This window comes from Tuber melanosporum (genome assembly GCF_000151645.1).
Source record: "Tuber melanosporum whole genome shotgun sequence assembly, scaffold_182, strain Mel28".
Taxonomy (NCBI): Eukaryota; Fungi; Ascomycota; class Pezizomycetes; order Pezizales; family Tuberaceae; genus Tuber; species Tuber melanosporum.
Window position 1 is genome coordinate 35,102 of NW_003298844.1, and position 19,978 is coordinate 55,079.

A 19,978-nucleotide genomic window follows, 5' to 3' on the forward strand; every position below is an offset into this window, starting at 1 on the left:
TAGTGTCTAACGTATTAAGGTATTTATGGCACCTATGCGACATCTTGATGGGCAACACTTTCATCATGATTACTGACTACCAACCCCTCACTAATCTGAAAACTGACAAGATCCCAGGCCTGAGAAGAACTTGATAGATAGGAAAAATCAGCAAATACAATGCAAAAATTATCTATGTCCCTGGAAGAACCAACTATTTAGCTGATAAACTGTTTTACATTTATGAAAACAAGATACTCCAGAACCCTCATCTTGTTTATAACCATATCAGATAAAGTGATAATAGCTGTGACGACACCTTCTATGAACAAGAACCAACATTGGCTACTGCTAGTACTGCCCATCTTTTTGCTTCTTTCTCATATACTATGTACAGAGCAGTTGAAAGAGATCACAGAAAAGAAATCATTGATGAATGGAAAGACAATTGCACCCTCCGCAGTACACCTCCTTGTAAGCTTGAACAAAACACACTACACAGAGCCCACTGTTATCTCGATACCTGCCTCTTTTACCAGACTGAAATTAAATTTGGCGACACTTATCAGCCACTGTACTATACCTCTGATTCAGATTCCAAAAGTACCAACTTCAACACTGCAGAACGAGAAGAAGAACAACAAATGAAGGACGACATCAATGATAGATCGATCTAACCCTCTCTTATCCTTCATACTACTCCTAGACAACACCAAGGTCTTGAATAACTCGAAGAAGCAGCATCCTACTTTGATGTAACATCTAACCTACAGTCAGCGTCTCTATCGTCACCCCCTATAATAGATTCATAACCAGTATTTGGTGGACTCTTGCGAGTATACTATAACGAAACTATCATCTCTGTCATACCACTCACAATTCCTGAACATCACTGACAGTTCTATAAAATCTTTGAAGAGGAAGAACCTATCAAACTGACAAGAGGATTCTTTATTGAGGATGAATGAGATGTTAAATAAACAATGGAGGAATTGACCTCATCCTTCCGAAGCCAGATAATAGCAGCATAACGCTATGACCTAAACTATTTTAAAACTATGGACAGCTCCAGACATGGATATCATGCTCCCTATAACATTTCCAACAGAATGGTCTATACTAGCACTCACTATGGTGAACATTGTTTATTCATCCTAAAGAGCCACATGTTCAATGGAATGATTATGAGGGAATATGTTATTACTGAAATCCTCAACAAAGGATACTACAGTGTCAACCGAAACCTCCAATATGCCTCAGAATATGATTACTAGCCTGAAATCTGAAAGGATTTCTGCAACTTCATCAAACAATGTAAGCTTTGCTAGGCAAATAAGGAAAGAACACAACTACCTGAAGAGAAAGTCCAGACAATCCAATTTCCTTGCGAGATATTCGAATCCTTTACTATTAACTTCACAGGACCATTCAACAAGTCCGTCAATTATGACATTATCTTGCTAGCTGTCAATCGATTTTCTGAATACATATGGCTTATACCAATGAAAGTTACCGACTCCTCTAAAAACATCTGGAATGATCTCCAACGATATCTATTTACCCCCTATGAATATGCATTGTCTATTGTCAGTGATGCTGATCTCCATTTCACAGTCAGATTTTGGAAACAAAACTTGACTTTTCTTGGAATCAACCACATTATAGCTGCTCCTGAACATCATAAAACTAATAGCCAAGCTGAATGAAAGATCAGTGAAGTTAAGACCAGAATCCAGAACATAATCAATGAAAGACAGACTAATAGGAAACACCTCCTCGCCGAGCTCACCACATATATCAATGCCAGATATTCAGACATTCTAGGAATGTCTCCATACAAGGCAATCTTCTGCCGCCAATACCCTCTCTTACCTACAACCCTATTTAAGAACTCCTCTGTTTCTGCCACTGATAACCACTTAAACCGCTATCAAGCTATCCAGAATGATGCTTTCTAAGATGTTAAAGCTGCACAATTCCAAAGTACAATTACTGACCAGAAGCAATGGTACAAACATATACCTATTCAGCCCAGCGACATGCTTATGAGTCATAGAAATATGTTTATTACCAATGTTGGACACAGCAAGAGACTACAACTATGAGAGCAAGGACCTTTCAAGGTCTTGTATTATGATAAACATAAAGAAAACTATAGGATCCAGATGGATGCATGCATGTATTACTGCAATACTACCATTTTCTAAACCTCTACTGTAAATCATTTCCACCCTAATAATAACTCTAAGTTCCTTGGAAGATCCCACTCTTGCCCTGTACCTATCATCATTGATAAGAAGAATAAATAGTAAGTTGACAAAAAATCTGAGACCACCGCCTTTGGTATGGAAATGACCAGTTTCTGGTCAAATGCAAAGTTTACCCAATCAGTGAAAACAGCTGAGAACCACTGGAAGGGCTGGAACACGCTATGGACATGGTGAATAAGTGCTGGAAAAACAACATACCAAATGATTCTCTACCACCCACAATTAATTACATTATGGTACTGGACACCAACAATTCTAGAAACTAAGCGATAGCAAGTTGAACTAGAAGCCAGAAATTGATTTTAGGCACCATACTTGGAGTCGGAATCCGAAAGCATCAATGAGGAAAACCAGGTTATGGAACAAGTCCTCAACAACCTCGTCTAATCACCATTCACCATCCGAATATCATAATAATGACAAACTATGTGGTACTCAATATGAGGCTACAATAACAGCTTATTGGAATGTTATTAAACTGCAATGTTATCCAACCGTAAAACTACTTCACAATCCTTTAGGTAGACTACTACCCTGATTGCAATAATACTTTAATAGATGTATAGCATAAATCAGGTATTCATAACTACTGTAATCTGCATTTCTTTGAGTCTTATTGTTTCCTTAAGATTTCTTCTTCTTCCTGGTGTGACATTTATGATAAATGTAACCGGTACGGGTACTCAGTTATTAGTTATATTTTATGTTTTGCTTTAAGTATCACTTTGATACTTAGTTTGTTCTAAGTATTGCTTTGATACTTGGTTTGTTTTAAGTATCGTTTGAGACTTAGTTATGTTTTATGTTTTGTTTTAAGTAATGCTTTGATCCTTGGTTTGTTTTAAGTATCGTTTGATACTTAGTTACGTTTTATGTTTTGTTTCAAGTATCGTTTTGATACTTGATTTGTTTTTACCAAAGTGTATCGCTTGATACCTTTGATTGGTTTTATTCATTTTAGACATGAACAGATTTGTGTATTTAAAGACCACCTGTTTCTATGATAGAAAAGCAGATTTAAACAGATAGTATTTCAATATATACTTAGTTAAACGGTTACCTCTTTGTTTTCCAGTATACCCTAGAAGCCACCTTTAGTTCTCAGCTCTCATCTCCTCGCTGGAAGAGCAGGCCACCTGTCAACTATCGTACCTATTACCAATAACGTGATTAGTACCTTGCTAATACGTTACACTCAGGATGGTTCCTGAGAGAATATCAAAAGCGTGGTCTGTGCCCAGACCCTGCTCTTACGTACTGGAAATAGTGCTTTAACAACTCGTGTAAGATGCATGGACTGAAGAAAATTATGGCAGGGTACTACCCGCAGAAGAACAGGACAAAGAAAGAGTTGGAAGAAAAAGATGCCAGCATATAGCATAGGACCTCGAGGACAAGGCCAAGGGAGGAAGGAGCCCAAAACCCCTTGGCGGAAATAGAGCCCAATGTCAGAAGCCTACTCAGGCAGATCAGTGGACTCAGAGAACAACTTGGCCAGGCTGATGCCACAATTTCAGCAAATGAAAAAATGATCACGAAGCTAAGACAGCTGAATGACAATCAGCAGCACACAATCGAAATAGTAAACCTTACTTTTAAATCAGTGAGAATATGGTGGAGGACGGCAGATAACAAGTTCAACAGCCTTCAGAGGTCTATGCGTTCAGCTGGACAGGAACTATTGAAGCTTGGAGAAAAAGCCCAATGGGACTCAGCCTTAGCAGGGAAGCAGCTAATATTACAAATGTGGCTTGGAACAGAAAAGATTTTCACATGACTCATGATTATGAGTCATACATATGTTATTGTTTTGCACATATGATGTATTTCGGTCATATGACCTGTTATGTTATAATTTATTATATTTTGCACATGACAATATTATAAGTTATAGGATGTGTATCTGGTGAGTATGCCTTGCAGGTATGCCTTGCAGGTATGCCTTGCAGGTATGCCTTGCGCATATGATTTATGTTTCCTACATGACCTCAAAATGAGGTCCTAGGTTTCACGCATATGACCACTTGGACTCATAGGACTTATTTATTATTTTATGATTAGATTATAAGTTGTTACACATGACCTTGCTACGAGGTCATGGGTTTTGAGCATGTGACTACTTTAGTCAGATGATTTGTTTGTTATGATTTGGTTTCGCATATGTGACCACTTTGGGTCACATGACTTAAGGTAGGAAGAACAGTATATATGGAGGCTGGTATGGCTGAGGAGAATAGGTTCTTCAGGCTTTGTTCTAAGTACTTTTCCCATTTATTACTTTAACAGATATAAAACACCTTTACACTCTTTATCAATATCATGACCTTTATTATTATTATGCAGAGAAAGCTCTTCACGAAGAAGAGTTAGAGAAAGCTTGCGATAGAAGTTCCCAGTAGAAGACAAATATCTTGTACTATCTGTAATGGAGGAAAAGGCCTAGTACTGTCATAAGGTGAGAAGAAGAAAGAAGAAGAGAAGTATCATTCCCTGTTACCAAGAACTAACCATTCGAATGGAGATCATTACACTCCACTACAATTCACTCTCCAGACATGACTAGATTGGCTGTCTCCTACTCTCTTTGTAAGGGCTGTTTCTGTTGTTCAATATAGGAGCCTAGTACGCTGAGAGCTAGTACATATGCAGAATCTCCTTATAAATATAGATAATCATGCTCCAATACATTGTTGGTTTCATGAATCATCCATATTATTTTCTCAATACCTAATGCTTGCCAAATCTACTAATCCCCTACTATCCTGAAAATAGCCTCACAAGTGAAGAAAAAAGACTATGAGAGGTAACAATACTCTGGAATTTAAATGAGTGAGTTTTCTTATATCCAGAATAGTAGGTTTGTTGATTTTCTCCTGGTCTGCAAAAAGGTTGTATAGTACTATCAACAAAGCTCCAGACATCCTTCAAGCTTGTAACTTGTTGTATTGCCCTTTCATATCATCTCAATGTTATATAATTTAATCATCTTTTATCCCACCAAAGTTTCTCCCCATACCATGAAATCAGGTAGATGACAATGTTATTGAAAATGACAGATAAGTGAGTACGAGAACAACCAAACACCTGCATACAATCCTTCAAGCGATGCGGGTAAGATATTTGGTAAAAAAGAATTGCAAAGGCTTCTTCTGGGTCTGGGCGAAAGCTAAACTACCACTGAACAAGATCTAATGGTAGGCAGGGCATAATTCCGCGGATTTCAGCTTTGGTAAATCTACATTTTCTTAGTAAATACTCTCAGAATGTACACTGATAATATAAAGCTAGTTGAAAAAAGTGCTGCTCATTTTCTATAAACTACATTAAATAAGGTTCAAAATTTACCGTAAATATTCTCTGAAGTCTACCTCATTCCACTCACAGGTATCCAGTTTGAATATCTTCTGCTCAGAGCTAATTGGTGTTTAAGAGCTATTTACACAATATAGGCATTGTTCTTGCTGTTCTCTCAACCGTAATCATAACCACTAACAATGCCAGAGATAAAGAATCAGAGTTAGAAGTAAGAAAAGGAGTTGTCTTTGAAGGTTCACAGAGGTTAACATGTATGCAGAATAATACCCTAACAAGATAAATACTTAAGAGGTCAGAAACAGAGGTATTTTCGTGAAATTGGCTTCTTCATTTAGAGTGTAGACAGTAGTTGTTATTTCATGTGTGATGTTGACGATCAGTTGCACAGTTCAATTGAACTTTTCTTCCCAAAACTTCAAGAAAAATCCTATGCGCCACCCAGCCCTACTTTGCCTAAATTATGTAAAGTTCAGTAGCAAACTGACTTAGCAAAACCTCTCTATTATGAGTGTAACATACAAAACTTAGGCGCTGTACCTCCGTACTTGTATATATAAAATAATTCCCTAGGTTTTACTTTCCCACCCTTTAGAACCCTCTGTATGAGCTGGCTGAAGAATTATTGAGAGGGTTATGGTTGGTACATTGGTCTTGGTGCAATTTCTGATGATTTTGTATGGGAAATGGGAAGGCTTGGCGTTGTTTTCAACTTGAACTTTACAATATTCCATGAGTGCTTTTGGAGATATTTGAAAGAGTTTTGGATTATTATATAGTTTTTTAATTTTTTTTTACAGCTTCAGAATGTATTGAATTGAAAGCGTGAAGGAGCATGGTTTGGGTTGTTACATGCCGTTCTGCTCATCATTTTTGTCACCAGCCTGGTACCGGTACCGGTACAATACCGTACGGCGCTCGAGGACCTCCCAGTAAGGTCTGTGTTATTTTTCTTTTCATTTGTCTCAGTCAGGTGAGATTCCCTTCTCACCCCGTTTCTCTCCCCAACCCCTGACCCCTGGGTGGCCAGGGGGAGAAGTTCTGGATATCCCAGCCTCGTCATTCCCACTTACCGTATTCCGGCTTTTATGCTACCGGTGCTCGAGCACGCCAAGGAATTCTTTCGCCGGAGCTCCCGACCCCACCAAGTGCCCAACCTCATACTGCTAAGGATCCTCGACACCAGCCCTAATTCCAGTTTTCTGTACGAGTACTCTATTCTCCGATAAGAAGCAAAAAGTTACAAGTATTTTAAAAATGTTGACTCCTGAGTGGGCTATGGGTTCAAAGTCAGGTGTAGTCGTATGATACCTAGACGTTGCGAGCAGTTATTTGCTGTTAAAAATCGCCAAGAAGCAAGTTCATTTGCCAAGAAAGAAGAATTATCTGATGATTAACTGTATTTGGCCGTTGATTAACATGCGTTGTCAAGCAATATGAATGGCGTTCATGCTCTAGTAACATCTGGCATTTGATCCTTCCTCTCTTTGTTTTGCAACATCAGAATTCCTGATGCGGGGATATCGTTTTGGTCACCGGTAGGTGTATCGCCGACTTGGGTGCTTGTGGTGGTAGACATTGCCTCGGTGATAGGGCTTAGATTGACACAATACGAGTACAGTCCTCGAGCACAGTCGATTGGCCCCTTAAAATCCGCGAAGCGCGACTAAGCCACCGCAGACCTGTGCGGATGAGCACTCGAGTACAAGTGTTTGTATCCTCTGGCGGAGGTGGCAAGTAGAATGCCATAAGGGCTCCCGTTGGTGGAAGGGATGTGCGGTGACATCCCATCTCCGGGTACGGCGGAACACGAGATATGGTAGGCAGGGGCGCCAGGGAATACTGGTGACGAGTGCTGTACGAGTACGTACGCAGTAGAGACTGCGGTGCTGTTAGCTTCAGCTAGGGGTGGTTGGATTCTGTTGAAAGTCCCAGGAATATGCTGCTTATGGTACCGGTACCGGTACTTCCGAGCTGCCCAAAAACGGCCATTACCCCACAATGCAATACCACCGTAAAATCTCACGCATAACGAACACGGCCAAGCTGATTGATATGGCGCCTCTATAACACATGAGCTTGAGTGCTCGATTGCGATGTGTGCCGGTGCGGGGCATTGCGGCCGTTGGTCAAGGGAGATCCGTGAAAGTCTCCGGCGAAGAAAAGGGGGATGCTGGAACACTATACCCTGGTCTGGGGGCGGATTTATGTTTGCCCAAGTCCCGCCGCAAAGAAAGCTCCGAAAAAACATCACACAAGGGCAGTGACCCACTAACCGGAACAGCCAGGGACGCACCGGCACTCCGCCGAGCACCCTCAAGCAGAGGTCTAGTCCGTCTAGGACGGAGTCAGGACGACAAAGGACGGGACCGGATGGTACCATATTACTCTATTTTGTTTATTTATTCACTTATTAATTTTACATTTAAATTTATTCTAACCCGTTTAACTGGGAGCAACCGCCCTCAAGTAACTGTTCCATAACTTCTTGCTTGACCCTGGTACAACTACTCGACCGAATTGAACCGGTTAAAGATTGCCGGTACCGGTATTCAACTGCTATCGTGAAGGTACGAGTGCGGCCGATAGATATATTCGTCACGTGCAAGGATATATAAAGCAGCATGTTGCAACCGGGGAGAAACTCAACACCATAAATTTAAAACTCATGATACTTCAAACGGAACTGCAATGAAATATGAAATAAAAAATGAGCCACGAAAATTGTTATCCCCCTTGTTTTTGATCACAAGCTCCAACTTATTCCTAAGATCTAAACAGTGATGATTAATGAGACCAATTGGAATTTTCTCCCACTCTAATACTAAAGCCATTTTTACTTGCTCCTTTGTAGCATGACTCTCACCTTTGAACTTGTACTCCTCCAATGAATCTTTTAAATAGTCCCAAAGAGGCTCTATTTTATTCAAATCTGGGGACTGGGCAGGCCAATCAACAGTATGTATGCTCAGCTTTTGTCGTTCATTCTCTCCTAATTGCTGAGCAGTGCCATGTGCAGGAGCATTATCCTCGATGGCCCAAATCTCGTGTCCCGTTTCTTGCTCGACCTGTTGCAAAAATGGAAAATAGTATGGTTGTAATATTTTCTCCCAATATAAAACCCAATCAATACCCCCATGGCTTCTATCTCCACACTCTTTTATAAGTTCCTTGAACTCCCATTCTGGTCGTCGTTTTTGCCTCAGATAGCCTGATGGGAGGGGGTTGGTCTGGTCTAATCTTTGTAGATTAGAATTCAAATCCTCCAGAAATTTAAACTCTGCTGTCCCTTCAATTCGTACCTGTCCTCACCTGTGGTCTTGCTTTAATCTCTTTACTTTATTTTCAGTCTCAATCATGTCATTCAAGTACTTCTTCTCTTCTGTTGTTTCCTTTTCCCAGACAAAACAAGGCCCATGATATCCATAGGCCATACAGCCCTAAAACATGAGCCTAATTCCAGCTGGCTCAAATTTATGGCTACTGTAATCAAAGGGGTTTGAACCACGAGGTCGTGAAATGTTTGGAGACCATCGGGGGTGACCAATTTCTACCCATATTTCATCTGAATAGGCAAAACAACTATTAAAAAGTACTGTAAGAGTTTCATGTATTTAAAAACTTATATTGTAAGAATATATCACAATAATACAGATACCTCGCTGTCCTATATAAAATACTGTTATTTCAAAAACGTTTTACTGCAAAACCTACCCTGATGTTCCAGATTACTTGTTATACTGAACAGATTCTTCGAATTTTGATCATCCAGGATAGCAAGGTACAACTGTAAAAGGAATAGAAAGAAAAAAAACAACAAATTGAATGGAAAGAGAAGAAATGATATAACTACCGAGGATCTTTCTGAATTGCCTAAAAGGCAAAATTCAACTGACCTTCTTTATGATACATATTAAGTGGGGGCTTCGGCTGCGAAGGAGGAAAGCGGTATATATTATGGTAATTGTGCATAACACTTTCAATTGTCAATCGAGCAGCTTTGATTCCTAACTCTTTTGCTAACTCAGGAAAGGTTTTCGTATAACCCTCAGGTCTACTTTAAGATGCTGTTTTGAGAGCGAGTGATTTTTCTGAATTCTCTGGGATAATCTCAGGCCGGCCTGGACAGTCAAAACTTCTCAAAACAGCGTACAGGTCTTGAAAGTCGCTTGGATCACTTGCACGATCCTATATTTTTCAATCAAGTCAGTTCTCTAATTAATTGAGTTTCTCTTTTTTGCTGCTGAGTACTCTAATTAGGTAGTAACTGTTAATGATTTATTACCTTGGCTTTAATACAAATTTGTCAAGCAGAGTCAGGATAGACGCAAAGACAACTTGAAATCTCATTCCAAGTCTTCTCGGTAAAGAGGTGCAAGGTCAGAATTGCACAATGCATTTCGAGAGATATCTCACTCGCTCCATATGCACAGCCCATAATTGGTATTGCAAAAGAACAATAGTGGCAGGAAATGGATGATAGATACAGGAGATTGGGAATGATAATATGGTAATTGGCAGGAGTTGCTCTCATGATGAAATCATCAGAATTGCGATCCTGCTGGTTGCCAACTTGCCGCTATATACCACATATCACATGACGAATATATCTATCGGCCGCACTCGTACTTGGAGTCGTGCCGATAGTATAAGACCTTGTTCGAGTCTGTGCCGCAGGTTGCCCTCAGCCTCGGGCTCTATGGTGGAAGACGTCCGTGCTCGTAGCCCGGGAGGACTTTGCCAAGAAAATATTGTCCAACTTCAACAGCCAAGGGTTCTCAACCACTATTCTAATGGGAATTAGGCTCTGTTACATGATAGGATGGACAATCCTCTACATATTAATAGAGGAAAGATAGGAATATCCCAAGTTTCCATGGAGATAGTGGTGTTTGCAAGTAGGTCGAAATTGTTTAATGATACCAGTGGGGAATATCAGGGACATGTTAATCACTGTTAATTTACTTGGCAAATATCAGTGGATAGATATGATATTTTCCAAAGTGCCAGTATTAACTTGCAGCGAGGCTGCCACTGGCGAATTGAGATACTATTACTAAACCGAGGTGAAAATCCGCCTTTTGAGGTTACCGGTGTTATAGAGAGGTTCTTCATAGCAGACTTGAGTGCGGGTATCATACGAGTAAAGTTAAGAGGCAGGTCAGGCACAGTCAACGGGGCCGCCCGGCGGACCCTTGCACTTGCTGCCAAAGTTTGGTAACACACACCCAGGGGGGAGCTGCCTAATCCAAATTAGCTTTCCAGTTTAACCCCTTGGCTTCAACATCACCACCTTTGGGCCAGCATAACAAGGAACCCCATCCAGCAGCTCCTCCACCACAGATTGCTACGCCAAAAAGCCACAGAACGGGGGATTCTATCTCACTTTCACCGCAGGACCTCCTGCGGATTCCTTGGCACGTGTGCCATCGCCAGAAACGGGTGACAGAGAGACAGCAGGGCTAGAAGAGAAACAGAGGAAAAGGCAGAAGGCTATAATCGACACCAGTTTACTGTCGTAACCGAAAGGCCACCACCCGTCTTTACTGTTATTTTTTTTAAAAAAAATCTGTCCTCTACCTCTCCTAGCACATCCACCATCTACGTCTACTCGAGTACAGGTTGCTGCCGTATTCCTCGCCATCTTTTCTCCGTTTTCCCCTCGTTTTGCCGCTGCTCAGCCTCTGCCCACAGTTTCGACGGCGACACATCCGCCTGGAATCTTGGGATTTTGCTCCAGGAGTCCGTTTGGTTGCCCTATCCTGCTTCCCCTACGGGTCTAAATCTCATCCGCACTCCGCCCGTTGAAACCATTCCAATTATGGTATCCGAAACCTTGGAGGGAATGCCCTCCTTCATGGGCATGTCCATGAAACACCTTTCACTCATCACCGTACGCATGCTCTTTTCACAAGATTGAGTGGCTCCGTGAAGCTACAGCTAACGATCAGTCGATGGCGCTCAAAACAGTTGACTTTTCAAAATTCAGCCCTCATTCTCGTATGTACCCATTTCCCATTTCCCGTCCTCCCGAAGATCTGTCCCTTGCACGCATGCTTATGTGACCGACCAACCGATATCAGATAATGCATTACTCCCGAATTATGCCAAAGACGTCTGCAAACCGGTATTTTACTTCGACGGCGGTATTTCTCAATGAAGTGTTGAAGCTGTCGATATCCATATGGGTTGCTTACCTTGAACGGCGGAAGGTCGATGGCCCGAAAGTCCCCGTTGCGAAGTCTATAAAGCACCTATGCGGTGATGTGTTTCGGCCGGATAACTGGAAGTTGGCTATCCCGGCATGTCTGTACACTCTGCAGAACAGCCTGCAGTACATTGCCGTATCAAATTTGGATGCTGCGACATTCCAAGTTACCTACCAGCTCAAGATCCTGACCACTGCGCTTTTCAGCGTTTTGATGCTGCACAGGAATCTGAATGCCAAGAAATGGGCATCCTTGATCATGTTGACTGTTGGTATCGCAATTGTCCAATTGCCTGCAGCAGCAAAGTCTATTCCGGATAACGTCTCTGAATCGACTTCGATGTCTTCGGAATCCAAGGTGCTCCGTCGTTCAGCAACATACGAGGGGATCGGTGAGGACACCATGGAGCCAGAGATGAATCGGGCAATCGGTTTAATAGCTGTAGCCGTGGCATGCACAATCTCTGGTTTGGCGGGCGTGTACTTTGAAAAGGTTCTCAAAGGGTCAAACACCACCCTCTGGGTCCGCAACGTTCAGCTGTCATTCTACTCCCTCTTTCCGGCATTCTTCATTGGCGTTGTAGCAAAGGACGGTCGAGAAATTCTAGAAAGAGGCTTCTTCGATGGATACAACAACGTCGTCTGGTCTGCCATCGGATTCCAAGCGTTCGGTGGAATAGTGGTAGCGCTGTGCGTAAACTACGCAGATAACATTGCAAAGAACTTTGCTACGAGTATAAGCATCCTCCTAAGTTTTATTGCTAGTATCTATTGTTTTGACTTTGAAGTTACTATTGGAGTAGGTTGCCCCTCGTCCCCTTAGTATATGTATTCACCATTTGCTAACCAGATCAACAGTTCATGATCGGCGCCAGCATCGTGCTGTTCGCGACGTGGCTCTACTCCGCTCCGGACGGATTAATCCCCAAATGGAAGCAAGAGTACATCCCGTTGGAGCAGGCCGATCCAAAGTCCGATCACGACGGCAAGGGTCATGAAGGAGAAGAGATAGTGGGGAAGAGTTCTATCGATGGGCTGAAGAGGTCTGATTAATCGACTCATTAATTAACTTGGCAGTAGTGTACGAGAAGGGCTATGGAGAGGACGGGGCTGGCGACCCCTTTTTTTCATGGGTTATGTGATGTGCATGTATATAATATGTCTTGGGCATGTAAATTGTTGTGTTCTGTCTAGAACGGAGGGGGTACCCGAGGTGTAGGATAAAGATAATTAATGTCGTGGGAGAGGGAAGGCGGGGCGAGTGGGGGCGTGCAGTGGAGGTGTCGGGGGAGAAGATAACTATGATATCTCAGACTAGCATATAATGGAGTTTCTTTCCTTCCTTTCCTTCCGCTCCCTGGATCTCTATCTCTAAATACGTAATCCGCTGCCACCTACAGCATAGGTATCATTTCGGTATCAAGCAACCCCAATCCAACTCGGCCCACAACCATTAAACCACTTCCTCCCCCTCCTCCTTCTCCCTTGCCCCGTCAAACCCCCTATCCCGCCTCCATCTCCTAACCCCTTCATCAACCAACCCACAACCGACCCCGGCGGCCCCAACAAGGACAAACGAAACCCCCAACTCACAAACATCCCTATTCCTACGCTCGTCATCGAAGAACAGCATATCCCGAAACTCCACGCCGCTCTTTTCGCGCAGCCGGCGCATATGCCTAACCTTACTGCCGGGGTAAATCTCGACGAAGTCGAACAACTGCCGCAAGCCGTAGAGGCCGAGCGCCTGCAGCGCGAGCTCGGGTGCCTGCGAGCGGGATGCCACGGCTAGTTTTACGCCGGAGGCGGCGGCGGTGGAGAGGTGGGTCAGCAGGGGCAGAGTTGTGGAGAAGAGAGGGTATGGGGTTGCGGTTGCGTCGTGGAGAGTTAGCGGTGGAGTTGTGGAGGGGGTGAGGGAGAGGGGTGGGGTCGGGTGCGTGTCTATCCAGTAGGGCCAGAGGGTGTAGTCCAGGTCGAATACTATGAGCTTTGGAAGGGGGTGTTGGTCCGTTAGCGTTTTTGGGGGGTCCATTTTTTGGGAGCGGGCGTGGGTGGCTTGGGGGTGTTGGTTGGTTCGGGGCGGGTGCTGTGGGTGTGGAGTGGAGTTTGGCTAGGTGTCTCACGTGATTGTTGATAAGGGGAGAAGTTGCATGGATGGATGGGGTGGGGTGGAAATGATTATTTTTGGGTTGTGTTCACTGACAGTGATGGGTGAGGTTCCGCTCGCTAGGGAGGTGGTAATAGGCGGTATGGATATACATATTACGGCTCTCTTGCATCTCCATTTACTTGCCGCCTTTCTCTTCCCTTCCATCCTTCCATGCAACTTCTCCACGGTTCGTTCCGGGGCAGGCCTCACCTCACCACATTCCCTACCCTACATACACACTGCAGTATGGTACCGTATGGTACCGGTACTATGCCTTGCAAAAATGAACTCCACACCGCCCTCTGTTGAAGCCAGGCCGGCAAACAAGGATAATATGTTGAAGCCCTCTCTACAGCCCAAAAACCCGCACACTCAGCCCTCCTCCTAACAACCCTCGAACCCACCCCAACCCCCAGCCTAGCACACATCGCCTGCCTCGAACACTTAACCCATCAACTCTGAACATTGCGGGGAAAAAATACCTGGAAAGCCCCTGCCGCGATGTAGGCCTCTCATACTCTCGTCCGGTAGCCAACATCGGCGGGCCAGTCCAGGTGTTTAACGACTGTAGCTCACGCATTACTGTATAATCTAAATATAGCGTTAGGAGTGATTGGGACTTTTTTTTTTTTGTCCGGGTTTTTGGCGCTATGATAGTTGGGGAGGTATGATATACGGTAGATAATGCGGAATCATGATAATCCGGGCAGTTTCCCATCACGCGGATGTGTTCGCACGCGGGTAGGGGTTCACGGCTGGTTTGTGATCGCTTGGGTGGTATCATATCAAAACGGGGACGGACGGTCACGCTGTGACTGGAAAGGGGGGTTGTTGGGGGGGGACGGGTTGGAAGCGTGATAACTGTGACACTCTTTCTGTGGTTCGTGACCCACTCACCTGTCCTTAACGGCTACCGCTCGCGGTAGAAAAATAATAGAAACACGGAAACCGATTGACTCGAGTAGCCAAACGCTCCAATCAGTACTCCAGGATCCCGTGTCTCATTTTCTGTTTTTATTTTTTTTTTATTTTTTATTTTACCCGCAGGCTTTTACAACTCGAGCAGAAGCACTTTCCGCATCATACCGACCCCGTTCCACGGTTGAGAAATGTGCTTCTACAGAATGATGATGCCATACCGGTACTTGGTCCACCGGTATTTGATTCAGTAAACTTGACATGATGGGCTATACCTGCCCCACTCTACGCCCTGCGATGTGGCTGAAGCTGGGTAACTCGAAGATTCACCTATATGCATATGCATACTTCGTCATGTCTCTCTGCCGCTGTACTGGTGCTCGTGAATCCTCCCTCCCACCACCTCACGGGCTGGGGCACCTCATTCCCACTCTTACCATAGGGTAGGGAGAACGAGTGAGGACATTTTCGAAGACCGTCACGTTGCCCACCAGTAGTATGCGAGAGCTGTCGGTCTGGTACGGCACTGAACCCTTAAGGCCTATAGAAAGGTGTAAAATAAATGAGTGAATGAGTGAGAATAACGAGATGGTAGGTAAGGGTAAAGTATACACCCGGGTAATGCGCCGTCATGGTAAAAGAGAAGAGAAGAGAGAAAAAAGGAAAGAAAGAAAAAAAAAAAGGAGGGGGGTTCATCCTTCAACGCAGTCGTGAGAAAAAAAAAAGTAAAAAAACCAAAAAAAAAACTACCGTAGCGATTTCGTTACCATATTGCCGTTGCCTGCAAACCTCACTCTGGTCCGGAATGCACGATACCGTGCCTGCGATTGGGAGGCGGAGTTCTCGGGGGGGGGCTTTTGTCGCATGTGTACGATACCTTTTTCAGAGAACCTCGCTCTAGGCGGGTGTGGCGGGATTTTTCGAGTGAGTATTTGTGATTGATATTTATTCTCCTTTTTTGTTCCGCCTCCTCGTGTAGGCCAATATCGGCATTACCGGCATGAACCGGCGAAGTGAAGGTTTGGGAAAGCACTTTTTTGTTCGATCGTGATTTGTTTGATACGGTGTCATACAGGTTGGATTGTGAGTGGGGGGGGGCGTTTGGGGGGAGGGGGTTGGTTCTGTTGCTACTCAAGTGTGTCCGAGTGAGCGGTGCGTGATGCTATTATATTCACCGCCTTACTGACTGGCTGGGTGGGTGTGTGGGCTATCCATCCCATGGGCGGAAAAGATGGGTAAAAAGTGGTATCGTGAAAGAGAAAATGTGGTGAATAGGTGGACGAGAATCATAAGGGCTGTTTATTTTCTTCTTTTTTCTTTTGGGTGCGGTATCGTAGTTGATGCATATCTAGTCCATTTGACCGGGAAGCCGTATCTACATGGTATTATAACCGCCCTAGTGGCTGTTGCGATGGAAGGAAGAAAAGATCCGGTGGGAAGGGAGGATTGGGCGTTGAATTTTGAGCGAAAAAAACAAAACAAAGAGCGACATTAACGTCGGAAGGGATATTTTAACTGCTAATGCGATTGAATTGGATGGAGAGACCCAGTATCATACCAGTTAGGGAAGACAGAATTGTGCCGTAGGGTTTGGTGCTGGCCTTGATGTCATAAGTATTGAATGCTACGAGGAATCTTTTCGGCTTTGTCGAGGAAGCATTACAATTGCGCTTTTTTAGGTATGATATGACAGCGGGCTAATAGGGATCTGGGAAGTGTCAGTGCCATTTGAACCTGCTTGCACAAGTAGGCATAGTCTCATAGAGTGTAATTTGGCCATTATGATATACCATTTGATTACTCGGGTTATCCATCGTCCCCTACCAGGATTCTAGGGCTTTCGGAAACGAGTTGGCAGGACTAGCTCGCCGACCTGCGTTTTCCGCGAGGCTGGAGCAGTGTATGTATACATGCGGGTGGTGCGGTGGTCAATCAGCGAGTTCATCTTTGTACGAGTATGATATCAAGTGACGAGGCGTGCAATAGGAGCATAGCTTCCGCAACAATCCCCCCCCCATTACCCGTTATTTCCAACCGAACCTTCTCAATATACAGTATCCGGCCCCATCACAAACTCCCACCTGCCAAACATCTTTGCTAGATTATTGGGGAAGCACGTTCTTACTAGTCCCTACGGAGTACAGACAAAGGCTTGACCGCATGCTGAGGTTGAACTGATTTATCTTTGGGGGAGTTGGTATGAAGCACAGGCACAAGGCTATTCCCCGCCAAGGTTTGAACTATCGAGCTTGTTTCCGGAGGATATCTAACGATCAATAAATCCAACTCTGTCCGCCATTTTAGTTTGTGTACGGAAATATAGTCATGCCAAACTAGTTCTTTAGATACCACCCCCCCCCCGCAAAGATTTACTCATGACCTTTTGTGTGCGGTGTTATAACAATAAAATCTGGTGCGGGAAGTGCTGCGAAATTGCCGTATCGAAGTGGCAAAGCTACTGTAAAATTTGTCCTTTCTTGCAGACGATTCTACGCAGCAATAGTCCCACCAAGTGATTTAACAAGTAAATTGACAATTGCCATCCCCAACCCAATGCCAGGGAGAAGATGGCCCTCCTCGGGATACCTCGGAGGGGAACTCTTGCCCCATCCCTTTCACGATACCTCCAATAGTCGACGTGACCAGATCCACTTTCTCATTCCCTTTGTTGGCGATGTAAGCTGGTTTGGCTGGAGAGAGTTTAACATAACATACACAATTTAGAGTGTTTCCCAACAGGCTAATCAAGATTGGGCGGAGTTCCACAGACTGCGTTTGGAAAAGCCAGCTATTGCACTGCTAATTTAGGTCAAGGTTCATACCCATGGCCACAGCTCACGTAAATTAAAGTCTGACCAAGCGAGTCCCGCCAGCCACAAATTCTACATTACTAATCAAAAAAAATATCTCAGCCACTACTCACCTTTAGCACAGCCATAGCCAGGTGGGTCTCCAACCATTCACGAAATCCCCCCCCACTATCCTTCCCCAGGTTGCGGGTTTCCTTTGCCCCCCCCCCTGTCTCAACCCCTCCACTCAATCCTCTCAATTGAGCTCCTATACCTACCGACAGCAATGGCCTCAACTTTCGCCCGTCTGGCCGCCAGGAGTTTAACCTGCGCAAGGCCTTTGGCTGTCTCCTCACCGATTCGCGCCGCTCGTGCTATCCGGCCCTTTAAATCAACCCAGATATCCAGTGCAGAGGCGGCGCCATACCAAAGAACCACTTTGACCGAGCTAGAGCCAAAAAATGAGACCACGGATGATTGTGGGTATTCCGGGAGCCTTTGCAGATGGATGGATGGATGGATAGAGCTAAATCCGAGTAGACTTGACGGAGGATCCTAATCATGACCCGGTGCATGGCAGGAAAATGAGGCACTATACCGTCAATTTCGTATGTCTTGCCGCTGATTGAAGATCGAGTATGCTGGAGGAAGCGGCGGCGGTGGAGAGAGTTCGAGTTAACGGATTTGGATAGGGTCCTCAACACCCGGCTGCTCACGGTGTGCTGCGATTGATTCTTGAATTGAATGGGGAGGAGATCATTCGTGCAGATCCTCATGTTGGACTTCTGCATAGAGGTACAGAAAAGTTGATTGAGTACAAGACGTATCTTCAGGTACTGGGGGTCCTTGTGCATTGGATAGGACTTTGGGCGGCTAACGATAGGTTCGCAGGCTTTGCCATACTTTGATCGTTTGGATTATGTTTCCATGTAAGTCGGAGACAGATTTTTTCGACTGAATATATAATGCTAACCATTTTGCAGGATGACGAACGGTACCCAATTCTGGCATCCTTGACCCACAGGAATTAGCGCTAACATATTTTGATCGCAGAACAATGCTTCTCACTTGCCGTCGAGAAGCTCCTCAATATCGAGATTCCGGATCGTGCCAAATGGATCCGCACATTGTTTGGAGAAATTACTCGTATCCTTAACCACTTGATGTCCGTATTGTCGCATGCTATGGGTAAGCCTTAGGAACACCTTTCTTTGTGCTAAAAACTCTCGCCAACTATACATTTATAGACGTCGGTGCCTTGACACCCTTCCTCTGGGGTTTCGAAGAGCGTGAAAAACTCATGGTACACTCGCCGCTACCCATCACCGACAAACCCCAACTAACTGACCCCGTCAGGAATTCTATGAGCGTGTCTCCGGAGCCCGTCTCCACGCTGCCTATGTTCGTCCTGGCGGTGTCCACCAAGATCTGCCCGTCGGTCTCCTAGATGACATCTACCAATGGGCCACCCAATTCGGGGATCGCATCGACGAGACTGAAGAACTTCTAACAGACAATCGCATCTGGATCGCTCGCACAAAAGGAGTCGGTGTTGTATCAGCAGCGGAGGCAATAAACTACTCCTTCACCGGCGTCATGCTCCGCGGCTCCGGTGTGGCTTGGGACATCCGCAAGTCCGCTCCGTATGACGCCTACGGCCAAGTCGACTTCGATGTACCGGTCGGCCAAGCAGGCGATTGCTACGATCGCTACCTCTGTCGAATGGAAGAATTCCGCCAAAGTTTACGCATCATCCATCAGTGCCTCAACAAGATGCCCCCAGGCCCCATCCGTGTGGAAGACTACAAAATCTCCCCGCCACCGAGAGTGGCAATGAAGGAGAACATGGAAGCGCTCATCCACCACTTTTTACTCTACACCAAGGGATATGCCGTCCCACCCGGCGAGACATACAGCGCCATCGAGGCCCCCAAGGGCGAGATGGGTGTGTTCGTTGTCTCGGACGGGAGCGAGCGTCCGTATAGGTGCAAGATTCGCGCTCCGGGGTTCGCACATTTGGGCTCGTTTGACCAGATTTCAAGAGGCCATTTACTCGCCGATGCGGTGGCGATTATCGGAACAATGGACTTGGTGTTTGGGGAGGTGGACAGATAGGTTGATGTAGGGATAAGTTCTAGGTAGAGAGTTTTCCCCGGGGGGGGGGGAATCCGGAAATGTATATTTTATCATTGGCGGTTATTATATAAAAACTTGCTCGCGGGGTTGAGCAGCAATCTTATATCAGGCGACTATGGGAATTCTGGAGTAATTGATTGATTAATGATGCTGGTATTCCAACTTTGACTTATATACATGCAATTTTTTTTCAATTTTTTTTTCGCCCTTTCGTTTG

General features: G+C 44.7%; 4 protein-coding genes; 3 read left to right on the top strand and 1 right to left on the bottom strand.

Moving 5' to 3' along the window:
• Window positions 1-10,864: 10,864 nt before the first annotated feature.
• On the top strand, window positions 10,865-12,822 carry GSTUM_00003600001 (uncharacterized protein; the record flags this gene model as incomplete). XM_002837287.2 has 5 exons in its annotated part: window positions 10,865-11,454; window positions 11,532-11,561; window positions 11,645-12,091; window positions 12,179-12,568; window positions 12,628-12,822. The coding sequence occupies exons 3-5, from the start codon at window positions 11,666-11,668 to the stop codon at window positions 12,820-12,822; spliced, it is 1,011 nt and encodes a 336-aa protein (XP_002837333.1). The 5' UTR covers window positions 10,865-11,454; window positions 11,532-11,561; window positions 11,645-11,665.
• A 244-nt stretch (window positions 12,823-13,066) lies between these two features.
• GSTUM_00003601001 (uncharacterized protein) lies at window positions 13,067-13,801 on the bottom strand (the record flags this gene model as incomplete). XM_002837288.2 has 1 exon in its annotated part: window positions 13,067-13,801. One exon carries the CDS (start codon window positions 13,799-13,801, stop codon window positions 13,223-13,225), a length of 579 nt encoding a protein of 192 aa, XP_002837334.1. The 3' UTR covers window positions 13,067-13,222.
• Window positions 13,802-17,845: 4,044 nt separating this feature from the next.
• On the top strand, window positions 17,846-18,662 carry GSTUM_00003602001 (uncharacterized protein; the record flags this gene model as incomplete). XM_002837289.2 has 5 exons in its annotated part: window positions 17,846-18,104; window positions 18,166-18,233; window positions 18,318-18,458; window positions 18,517-18,546; window positions 18,657-18,662. The coding sequence occupies exons 1-5, from the start codon at window positions 17,912-17,914 to the stop codon at window positions 18,660-18,662; spliced, it is 438 nt and encodes a 145-aa protein (XP_002837335.1). The 5' UTR covers window positions 17,846-17,911.
• A 15-nt stretch (window positions 18,663-18,677) lies between these two features.
• GSTUM_00003603001 (uncharacterized protein) lies at window positions 18,678-19,869 on the top strand. XM_002837290.2 has 3 exons: window positions 18,678-18,813; window positions 18,873-18,928; window positions 18,982-19,869. The coding sequence occupies exons 1-3, from the start codon at window positions 18,789-18,791 to the stop codon at window positions 19,738-19,740; spliced, it is 840 nt and encodes a 279-aa protein (XP_002837336.1). The 5' UTR covers window positions 18,678-18,788; the 3' UTR covers window positions 19,741-19,869.
• The last annotated feature ends 109 nt before the right edge of the window (window positions 19,870-19,978 follow it).